Here is an 11,477-nt window from a genome sequence, read left to right as displayed (position 1 = left end):
GACAGATCTATGTCCATATAGAAAGCTCATAGTAGGGGCGCCTGGGTGGCGCAGTCGGTTAAGCGTCGACTTCAGCCAGGTCACGATCTCGCGGTCTGTGAGTTCGAGCCCCGCGTCAGGCTCCGGGCTGATGGCTCGGAGCCTGGAGCCTGTTTCCGATTCTGTGTCTCCCTCTCTCTCTGCCCCTCCCCCGTTCATGCTCTGTCTCTCTCTGTCCCAAAAATAAATAAAAATGTTGAAAAAAAATAATAAAATAAAAAAAAAGAAAGCTCATAGTAGAAAGAGGTGGAACTGCAGATAAGGAAGAAAGAATGGATTAGTAATAAGTGCTTCTGGTGCATTTTTTAAAGAAATTTTATCTCTACCTCACAGTGCACATTGTAATACTTAATTAGGGATTTAAATGTGAAAGGCAACACTTTGAAAGCTCTAGAGTAAATTAACAGGACTCCATCTTTATAATCTTAAATTATGGAGAGATTGCATAAACATTAAACTCCAACCACAAAAGAATAGATTGATAAGTGTGACTACTTGTCACACACACAAGTGACAAAAAAGTACTGATACTGAAAATAGAAATAATTCCTATATCAATAAAAAACAAACCCACTGGAAAACAGAAAATTGAAATGGCTAATAAACAGATGTTTCACACGTTCATGGTCAGGAAAATATAAATGAAGACTTCAGTGAATACTATTTGTTGCTCACAAAACGGACTAAAATTTAAAAGACTGATAATACAAAATCTTTCTAAGGATGTGGCCCAGTAAGTCTTATTCACTACCATTGGAAGTAAAAATTCCTAAATTAATAATAAAATATTTGTCACTAATTTTTACATCAAAGGAATTTTAAATGGTGGTAAAATATACAGGACATAAAATTTGTCATCCTAACCATGTATAAGTAGAGTAAAACCTTGGATTACAAGTTACTTGTTCTGCGACTGTTCTGCAAGATGAGCAAACATTTCTAATAAATTTTAACTTGAAAATGAGCCATGTCTTTCAGTATGAGTGATATGTGACACCCAACATCACATAATCACAACTGAGACAATGGTTCTTCTCTTTCTCTCTCTCTTACTGTGGGATTGTGGGTAATCGTCTCCCATGCTCAGATGCTCAGTCTCAGGCCGATGCCGAGACGCTCCTGTGTCAGGCCGTGGTGTTTGGCAGAAATCAGTGATTTTTCAGAATGTTGGAAGGTGCCCACAACTGGCACTCGTGTATTTTTTGTGACTTCAAAGCACCTATGGTGCTTACTTTTCCATATAAGAGTAAGCTTAGGAATGAGTAAGCTTAGGAATGCTTTGCTTCATTCTAGATTAGGCTGCCTGTGGATATAGACCCTTTTCTCTGCTGCCTTATTGCAGTTACGTTAAATACAGTATATGACAAGAGTTTATTAATATTGTACTATAGTCAGTATCCATGAGAGCATGTACAATGGCACCCATGCAGAAAAAGATTCCATTGAGCCAATGGATAGCGATGATTCTATCAGTGATAGCGAAAGTCCTCCTCCACAATAACCCTCCTGTCTTGTCTCCCTCACTCACACCAGACACAAAGGTTTTCAAAAGTAAGTGCAGGTTAATTTGTTTATTTTTCTTTTTGTTTTGTATTTTCTTTATTATTTTGTGTTATATTACAGTAGTATAAACATTTTTATATGAATATTTTTGGGTTGTGGAATGAATCATCTGAGTTTCCATTATTTCTTACGGGGAAATTCACTTTGATATACAAGTGCTTTGGACTACAAACATGTTTCTGGAACGAATTATGCTTGAATTATGCTGGCAAGTCAAGGTTTTACTGTATATAGTTCTGTAGTGTTAAGCACAAACACATTATTATGTAACTAGTCTCTAGAACTCTTTTGATCTTGCAAAACTGAAACTATGTAGTCATTAAACAGCAACTCCCCATTCCCCTTCCCCTAACCCCAGGAATCACTGATTTTCCATAGTGGCTGCACCATTTTACAGTTCCACCAAGAGAACCCCCAAAGGGTTCCACTTTCTTCACATCCTCACCAACACCTGTTTTTTGGTTTTGTTTGGTTTTATTCTTTATAGTAGCCATCTTAATGGGTGTGAGATGTTGTGTCATTGTGGTTTTGATTTACATTTCCCTAATGATTAATGTTGTTGAGGTAGTGGCCAGAATTAAGCTTATGCTTGCAGCTAAAGTTAGCTTAGAAAAGCAAAATATAAGAAAATCTAATTTATAGTTTAAAAACTAAGTCCAATTGTTTTTGAGTATAGGGTCACAATCTTTCATACTCAGTGCTATGGGGAAAAGTCTCTTCTTCAAACAATTCCTCTAATCATGTCGAAAAACATTTCATGTCCTCTGTGATACCTCAGATTCATAAAAATCAATATTAATATACACATTTCTCAAACAGCTAAAAATGTCACTCTAGTCCAGTGATGATCTAGATTAACTTTCACGGGAGTTACATTTCTGATGACCAGGGCACCATCCAGAAACATGGGGAAAATTTCTCATGGTACAACCTAGCAGACTGACATTAACTTCTCCATTTGCAAGAATAGTAGGCGTAATGTTCTACAGGGGTATTTTATTATTGAAAGGATATCCAACGGGTGTCAGAAAACTTATAGTCACCCAAAGCCTGGCAATAGGCCACCGTACACATTTTCTGGTGTACTTAGTTTGAGCCCTGCGTCCGGCTCTGTGCTGACAGCTCGGAGCCTAGAGCCTGCTTTGGATTCTGTGTCTCCCTCTCTCTCTGCACCTCCCCCTCTCATGCTCTGTCTCTCTCTCAAAAATAGACGTTAGAAAAAATTTTTCAATAAATGTATCATCTCTTTGTCTAAAAGTGTTCAAAAACCCTACTTTGGTCATTTCTTCAGGTCTCAATTTTGTAACTGGACCTTCGTGTACACATAATAAAACTTTGTGGGTTTTTTTCTCCTGTTAATTTGTCTCATGTAAATTTAATTCTTAGTCCTGCTGGAGAACCTTGAGGGTGGAGGCAATTTTTTCCTTCCTGTCACAGTCATGGCTTATTTTGAGTGCGATAATTCAGGTTCCATTAGTAGGAAGCACATGAAGTTTATGTGCAAAGAGAGCTGTCTAGAGTCTAGCATGAGACACAGAGGATGGGGAAAAGAAATGATCAACGTATCTCCATACGAAACCGTTACATATTCTTGACAAGGCCAGATGATTAAAGAAAGCTTTGAATTGATGTGGTTATGTTTTGAAATGTGGTGGTGTCCATTTAGGATTCCTTATAAACCTTAATGAACTAGTTTTCAAGAAATTACTGAACACTGGGGACACGATATTGCCTTTGCTAGACTGATAACCGCTTCTGGGCTGCAAATACCCTCGATCATCACTCCAGGCTGCTATCCTAGCCTAATCAGATTCAATTGGCAGGGACAAAACTGTAGAAAGACAAAATTAGAATAACTGGTTCCTTGTAATGAAGGAGACTGCACACCAGAGGAAACCTGAGAAATGTCTCATCAACTAAGGGGAGATATGGGGTTCTTATAAGATTTGGGGAAGGGTAGAGGTTAGGTGAAATTTAAATAAAGCAACATTTTGGGAGGCTCAAAGCAGGAAAAAGCTGTGTGTAAAGGGGTCAACATGAAGTGGAACTGCAAAGGGGATCCAGGGGCCTATTTCTTGGAATTGATAAAGTTAAGATCGATGTGGAATGTGTTCAGGAATCCCTCATCTGAAGCTTTTACCTACGTTGGAAATAAAGGCTGCTTCTTTGTGTGAAACTGACTTACATCATACAGAATAGGATGGATAGGATGTTTCATTCTTACTGATAGGATTTTAAAGAGCACACTTTCTGACAGTTATGATTTTAGAGAAGAAGGATTTTGAGTAAGAATGTAGTGGTCAAAGGGATTGTGATGATACTTCACAGCTGCAGCCTGACCTTGGGAGAAATATTGTTTCCTTTACCTTTGCATCTGGTTCTATCTGTCTCTTATCTGTGTTTGTTACCTGTTAAAAAACAAGACAACAGATCCAAAATGGAGTCACTTATGCTAAGCCCCACTTCACCAAACTGAGACCTAATCACTGTAGAGGACAAGGGACGGCCACCCTTAGATGGGCCACTTTGGCATGAACATTATTTTGAGTTAAAAATAATCCAAACCCAGCAGAGTCAGAAAAAGTTCTTTACCTCCCCCTCAACTGCTTGCTTTACCAGGAAGAGAGCTATTAATAGAAATTCCTCTTTACCTGAGAAACTTATCTGAATAACAGGGTATCTTTGTTTTCCAAACATCTCCTTTCACTTTCCTGTTCATGATATCTCTCCCTTTTGTATCCTCAGACCCCTACCCCTCTCCTTAACTCATATAAGCATCATGTTGCCTATCTTTGGAATTTCAATGTCTGTGTGGATTCCCATTGAATGCTATTAAATTTGATTTTGATTCCCCTTATGTATGCTATTAAACTTGACTTTCCTCTGTTAATCTATCTCATGTCCATATGATTCTGATCTAACCAGTTTTCACTCTTATGTGGATCCTGAGAAACTTAACAGAAGACCATGGGGGAGGGGAAGGAAAAAAAAAAGTTAGAGAGGGAGAAAGCCAAACCATAAGAAACTCTTAAAAATTGAGAATAAACTGACAGTTGATGGGGGGTTGGAGGGAGGGGTGGGTGGGTGATGGGCACTGAGGAGGGCACCTGTTGGGATGAGCACCGGGTGTTGTATGGAAACCAATTTGACAATACATTTCATATTAAAAAAAATATGATTCTGATCTAGCTAGAACTAGGACCTTAAAGGGCAGAGGAAATTCTTCCTCCCCGTTAGTTTCCTCTCTCCCAGAAACAGAATCTTAAATCAGTCAACCAGGAATCACCTGATCAGCCCTAGTCAGGTATTGTGCCTGCTTGTGCCCTGCCATCCCCTAAAGGAAAGTAACTTTGCAACAAAGAACCCACTTTTTTGCTAGTATAACTTTCTTGTTCCTGTTCCCTTCAGCCTAAAAAAAAAAAAAAGTCTTTTATTTTGTACAGCTCCCAAGAGTGCCTTTCTATCTGCTAGATTGGATGCTGCCTGGTCCAAACTGATTTTTTGCTCAAAGAAACTCTTAATTTTTAAAAGTCTGCTTCAATTTACCTTTTAACATATCCCAGCATAGTGAATGGCCAGTCTGATTTTTACTTTTCCAGAGGTAGTTGATATTTTTGCTTTCTCAGTAGCTGTCCATTCACCAGACAGTGCAGGTTCCCAGGCTATGTTAACTTGGTCATAAACTCTGGAAAATGATTTTTTTCCTTCCAAATATGGAGATAAGGTAGAACAACAGAAATTCTAAAGTTCAGGCCTTCTTCAGCCAGGTCCCCCTCCTCCCTCCACACACTCACACCTTTTTTTTTTCTCTCTCCAGCTCCCAGATATCCCAAGATCTTACTAAGTGGGGTAGGAAACAAGCAGTAACATCCTTCCGGCTTTAAATCATATAGCCTCGGAGGTGGTAGGCCAGAAGTCTGGCTAGGGAAAAAGAAGGCATGCTGCTTGGAGTGATTACTTTAGACGCCTTACCTGTGTCCTCGCTATGGGAAGATCAAAGGTGTGTCAGGTGGGTGAGAAGCCACATCGCAAGCCACCAGTCTCAGAGACTGCCCCCCCCCCCCGCCCCCCCGCTTCGCAGAGCCCACGGCCAGGGTCTCCGCCCAGCTCCTGCCAGTAGCGGAGTTTCTTCTGCCCCGCCCCCGTCCCGTTCAGAGCTTGGTTCGTGGCCCCGCCTCCCAGTGTGTCTCGGGCCCGCCCCCAGCCCTGAGTTTGGCTCCGGGCCCCGCCCCGGCATGGCGCCCGGAACAGGCTGCCGCAGGGACCCGCTCTCCGGCCCGGCCGCGTGGGGGCGGAGCCCGGCCTGCAGCTGCGAGGACCGCAGCGGCGGGAGGTGGAGTCTCCGTCCGGAAGCCGGCGATTCGCGGCCATGGCAGTGCCGGCCCGCGGCTTTTCCCTGCTCCGCCGTCGCCTGGGCCGCGTGTTGATGCTCGGCGGGAGCGTGGTGCTGCCCCTGGGGGCGCCGGGAGCAGCCGGCTGCGCGTCCCGGGGTTTTCGGAGCAGCGGCGTGAGGTACGAGCGCCCCGAACGCTCGCTGTCTTCGGGTGTGGGTGCCCGCGCGTGCGGAGCCGCGGGCTGCGGGCGGGGCGGCGAGGCGCTGGCTGCTGGCGCCGGCCGAGCTCTCCCGCGTCAGGCCAGAGGCTCGGGCGGCCGCGCGCCTCCGCAGGGCTGGGGGGCGAGGCCTGCCTAGGCTCCGAACTTGACCTTGCGGGCCTCGCGGACTGGTCGCGTCGATCTCAAGTCGGGCAACTCGGACGAGGTCGGCTTGGGGCTCTGGCGCCAAGAATATGCTTACTTTGCAGCAGGTACAGTGGAGTGATTTAGGAAGACATTGGAGGCCCTCAGGAAAGGTGCCCTAAAAACAGGTGGTCTGCTCGGTTCTAGCGGTTCCTTTGGTTTGCTTATTGTTGTGTTTTGTAAACAAAGGAGTGGGCATTGTTCAGATGGTTTGCTCGTGTTTGGGATTCTGAATTCCTTTGTTGATGGGAACTCCAAGGTCTCATTCAGCTCTAAAATTCGTAGCGATTTCACAAAATCAAACATAATCTTGATTTCTCAGTCTTTTTCTGTGTGGTGCTTCCTGAACTTCTTCAATCTTAACATTGAAGTAGTCAGTCTTAGAATCATTGCATCTCTTTGGACCCCGTTGCCGGCTAGTACACTGCGCGTACGAAACGTGTTGTGGTTTTAACTCTTCTACACAGTGGTGCCCCGGCCTCTTCGCGTTGCCGTCATCTACTTGTTGGAGTTGCAGACTTAGACTTAAGAATCTAAAAATATATTCCCTTGACCCAGAGCCAGCGAGTCGACAAGAGATTCAGTTTTCAGACTTTCAGGGCTTCCAGTATTGCACGTTCACGGCAGTTCTATGAGCTCAGAGATTGTATCTTATCTTTTTGCATCCCCAGTGAGCAGCACAGTACCTGGAAGAAAGTAATAATAATGTGGAAACATAGCTACTACTTATTTCATTTTAATTGATTAACTCATCATTTTATACATATATTTGTCTCAGTCTTGAGTGACTAAAATAATAAAGAATATTTCATATTGGGTTTACTTTAGACGTGTTTCCAGTGATTAGCTCTTCCACAAAGATAGGAGAAAGTAACTGATTCTGCGTTCTGGTTATGAAAGCTGTATGGTCTCTGCAAGGATTTGCCAGTTGTTTTGGAATTGCCAGCTGTACTCCCTAGGGAAAGCAGATTCTGTAGAATGCTGTTTGAATTGCAGAATTGAAGGTATTATGTACTCTAGTCACTCTAGGTAATCATGTTTTGAGTTTCATTTGTTCTAGAGCTGCTTTGCGGAGTGAGGATAATCTTTTCCAAATTATATAAGTTGTTGAATTTCCCTTTGTCAACTTGGCGTAAAGGACCCATCACCCCAGTCCTCTCCATGGGCGTTGATTGAGAGTCACAACGGTTATAACCCAAACATCTGCTTGTAGCCACTTGCTTCGTACAAATGTGTGCAAGCAAAGGGATAATTCAGATCTTTTAGATTATATTTAATTGTCTCTTTATAATTTAAAATAGTTGAGTGCAATAGTTTTGGAAAGCTAGTCTTAATAAAAAGGAGTATGACTTTCAACCCAGCTGCTTTAAGCCCCATTTGATATAGATAATAGCTATAAATAGTACTTTGGGTAGTCTTTATTTTTCTTAAGGCACCTCTAATCAAGTTAGGATAGGGTGGTGTTTTTGACTTCCTCTTGGCACTGAATACCATCTATGAAGGTGAAGTTGGCTGTCAGGTTGAGAAACACCTGTGGACTGCTGGGTCTCGGGTGGGGAGGAATTCGGACAGTGTGTTGATGCTTATTGGTGTCTCTTTTCTCTTCTAGGACCAGCAGAGAGAAGAGATTCCATCTTCCAGAGGTCGCCACTGTCTGCCTCCCCACTTGTCCCCATCCTCAGTCATCTTTTTTAAAATATATAGCTACTTATTAGTTGTCTAGTTCTTCGTAGTGAATGTGCTTTATATCTGATATCATTTCTATTGACTTGAAATTTGAGCCTTAGTGTTATTTTTACTGAAAATTATCCTGGAGTTTGATAAACTCCTTCCCCAGTATTGACTCTTCTAAATTAACAGATTTATTAGTTTCTGAGCTCTGTGGAGCTTTAAATGAAAATGAAAAAACATTTTTGATTCTTTTTCATATTTTTGACTAGATACCTATGATAGCGGAACATATAATGCTTTTTTAATGAAGTTTTTTTTAATTGGAATTTCAAGAAGTAATCTTTGACAGAATTTGAAAATTATAAAATCTTGAAGTATCATTTGAGTTTTCTCTTATTTTTAAAATTTACAGTAAGTTTTTTTTTCTTAGTAACTCATGAGAAATTAGATATTATTAATTGGAAGAAAATATATTTACTGTCAAAGAAATAAATAAGCCCTTCTATTTGTTGCCCACTATTGTTCCTTGAAATGAATTACCTAAACAGCCAAAAAGTTAAAAATAAAAAAAATTTTAGTGATTAAGTTTGTACTATTTTGCCTTTCTGTGTGAGTGTACAACTCAACATGTTATCGGATTATAACTACCACATGAGTCTTTGGCCCAGTGCTTTCCGTGTATAGAGCTAGGCAGAAGCGGTTCCCATTTGGAGGGGAAGGTACAGACCTTATACGTTAATGCCACGGTCAAAGCAGATTTGCAGATATCCTGAAACAGGGACTTCCCAAATGCTGCTTTAGATCATCCCCCCTGAACTCATTTTCGTAATTAAATGGGTATCCTAAGCGTTTATCCTATTGCAAAGTGATTTCCTAAAATCATAAAATCATAAATTTGGCACCCCCTCCTGCTAAAATGCTATTTTAGCATTTGTAAAATTGTGTGTACCAGCCTACAGCTCTTGACAGAAACCTCACCTTTCTTTATGTCTCGTTGCCAATGGCTTTATAAATTTTGCAGCTAGGCCAGCATTTATTTATATATATATATATCTAGTAAAAGATACTGGCTTATGTTAGTTGAATATTCATGGCTCGTAGAGGGGGGAGTTGAATTTAATAACTGAAAAGCAGACTCAAGTTTATCAGTAAGGCTGTTCATTTGTATTCAGATTCTCCCCTCTAGTACTTACTCAGTGTTAACATCTCTGCAATAGAATTATTTGATTTAAAGATCCTCTTACCCTCGTGGGAAGCTTGAAGGACCCAGACTCCAGTTAGGACCCTTACTAAAGCTGATTTTCCACAGACTGATTTCAACTAGGATAAGAGTTCCAATGAGTAGCAAAAGCAGTTTCTCAAAATCCTATTTTGTTGGAAAATGTGATTGTGCGGTTTTCCTGTCTTAATGCCTTACCTATTTAATGAGATAGCTGTTGCTACGGTATTGATTTCTAAGCAGTTCTCAATGTCACTTTAAATTTAGAACCTAAATATTTCACCATTTACTATCTTATATCTGAGCTCTATGTCTGTATCCCAGCTGCTCAGAGATAATGTGTTCTAATATCTCCAAAATCAAGTTTTCTGATTAAAATGGATCAGTAGATGAAAAAAGACTACTATTAATCTCAGATCTTGTTACTTAGTCATGGTTTTAGGGATAATTTAGCAGTTTCTTGAATGATCTGAATCTTTCTTTTTCGAAAGTTATCTTTTTCATGTTAATATCTTGATGGGATGATAAAAACAGTAGGAAAAAGACGACAACACTTAATTTTCCATGGTCACAGACTCTTAATGGAATTCCATACAGCCGATGACAGTTTTTAAAGATAGTTTGGCTTGGAGAGGGAGGTATAGGGAGGGAGGCACTTGGGAGAAATTTGAAATGTCAAATGAGTGGGATAAATTAATGATGAGAATAAGTGAGATTAACTATTAAGAAGTGCAATTTGGACCAGAGAAAAATATACCTAAAAGGTAGGAAACTTTGTGGTCAGAATGGAACATAATCTAACCCTAAATTAGTGTCCGAGAACTCAGGGTTGGGTATTATCCAGCTACTCCACTTAACATTACGTCAGTGCATTCCTGTGTTGCTACTGTTTTTACTAACATTTTATTGGCTACATTCTATTACATTAAGTCTGTTGGTCATAACTTACATAACCATCTTGCTATCGTTTAATGTCTAGTTCTTAGAACATAGGAAATCATTTATTCTCAGATTCAGGTCATGGTCTTGTCAACATCATACCAATGAGGTTTGTTCACTTAATGATCCAAAAATGATCTATGTAGGTTTCTGTAATTACGTTACAGAGTGTGCCTAGAACCAAAAGACTATCCAAAGATTCATAATTCTAAAGTTAGGGTATATATAGTTTAAATTAGATGTCTCCTTCCCACTTTGGTTATGAAAACCTGCAATGAATATTATCTTGCCTTTAAGTAATCCAGTGTGTTGTTGAAAAATAAATTCTTATTAGTGTTTAGTGAGCCTTTACTCTGTGCTGAGATTTTTTGCATAAGTATATCCTTTTATCCTCACAACAGCTGAAGGAGACTATTAGTATTAGTAATTAGTAGATTGTGTGATTGAAGCTTAGAGAAATTAAATAACTTGCCCATGTTAGCAGTAAATAAATGGTGAAGACAGGGTTTGAACCTGAATGGTCTACCGAGTGCTTTGCTCTATTAGTAATTTGGCATTGTTGACATATCACTATTGTTCCTCTTTTTGAAAACATTTATCAAATGTTGTAGAACTTTTGTGAATCAGGAAAGCTAATTTTGCATATAAATCTTAAAAATATTTTGTCAGAAAAAAATCATCTTGTCAGATTCCTCTAATGAAGGGTATTTCTTAACCTGAGACTTTCTGGATAGATTTTAGGGGATCCATAAACTTAGATAGGACATCACTAACCTCTAACAAATTTAGCGTTTTCTTCAGTTGTGAATGTTGGCAACAAACCACAGTAATATTAGCAGTATTTCAGATATTGCCAATAAAAGTCGGAGATACTTTAGTATTACAGAGTTGATGCAAAGATCTCAAAATATCATACACACTACTGCTTTGTTATTATGGTAGTTATTAGACCTGCCACTACATGCTGTTATTTAATGCTTTAAAAAAAGTGAGAACAATATTTCAGTAAAACTGGTTTCCTTATAAACTTGTGTATTTTATATTAAACATTCAAAAGGTTGTTCTGAGAAGCTGTCCATATGATTGAGCAGACTGCCCAAGGGTTCTTATGTTACAAAACTTAGCATCTAAGATTCTGAATAAGCATAGATGTTGTTTAGGTAGCTACTGATGTTCTGATTTACACATTAGGGTCCTGAAAGAGTTGAGTTGAAAAATTGAATAACAGAATTATGCATGATGAAAAGAACTTGCTCTTAGGTATGTTCTTATTGGCTTACCAAAGCGTAATTTCTGATAAAATAACTTT

The 11,477-nt window shown here is 39.9% G+C and overlaps 1 protein-coding gene across 2 annotated transcripts in view; it reads left to right on the top strand.

The window, feature by feature from the left end:
* Positions 1–5,852: 5,852 nt before the first annotated feature.
* Positions 5,853–11,477, top strand: part of MTHFD2L (methylenetetrahydrofolate dehydrogenase (NADP+ dependent) 2 like) — a 145,878-nt gene continuing 140,253 nt past the window's right edge. The window contains exons 1-2 of one of the 2 annotated variants that reach the window (XM_047857557.1): positions 5,863–6,114; positions 7,949–8,556. In XM_047857557.1, the coding sequence (XP_047713513.1) occupies positions 5,972–6,114; positions 7,949–8,054 (249 nt within the window). In that variant the 5' untranslated portion in view covers positions 5,863–5,971 and the 3' untranslated portion in view covers positions 8,055–8,556. Of the gene's footprint in view, positions 6,115–7,948; positions 8,557–11,477 lie in introns of those variants that run through there. The other variant, XM_047857558.1, reaches the window with a different exon arrangement.

This window comes from Prionailurus viverrinus, chromosome B1 (assembly GCF_022837055.1).
Source record: "Prionailurus viverrinus isolate Anna chromosome B1, UM_Priviv_1.0, whole genome shotgun sequence".
NCBI classification, from domain to species: domain Eukaryota; kingdom Metazoa; phylum Chordata; class Mammalia; order Carnivora; family Felidae; genus Prionailurus; species Prionailurus viverrinus.
Note: the sequence above shows the minus strand (reverse complement) of the source record. Positions and strands in the feature narration are given on the sequence as shown.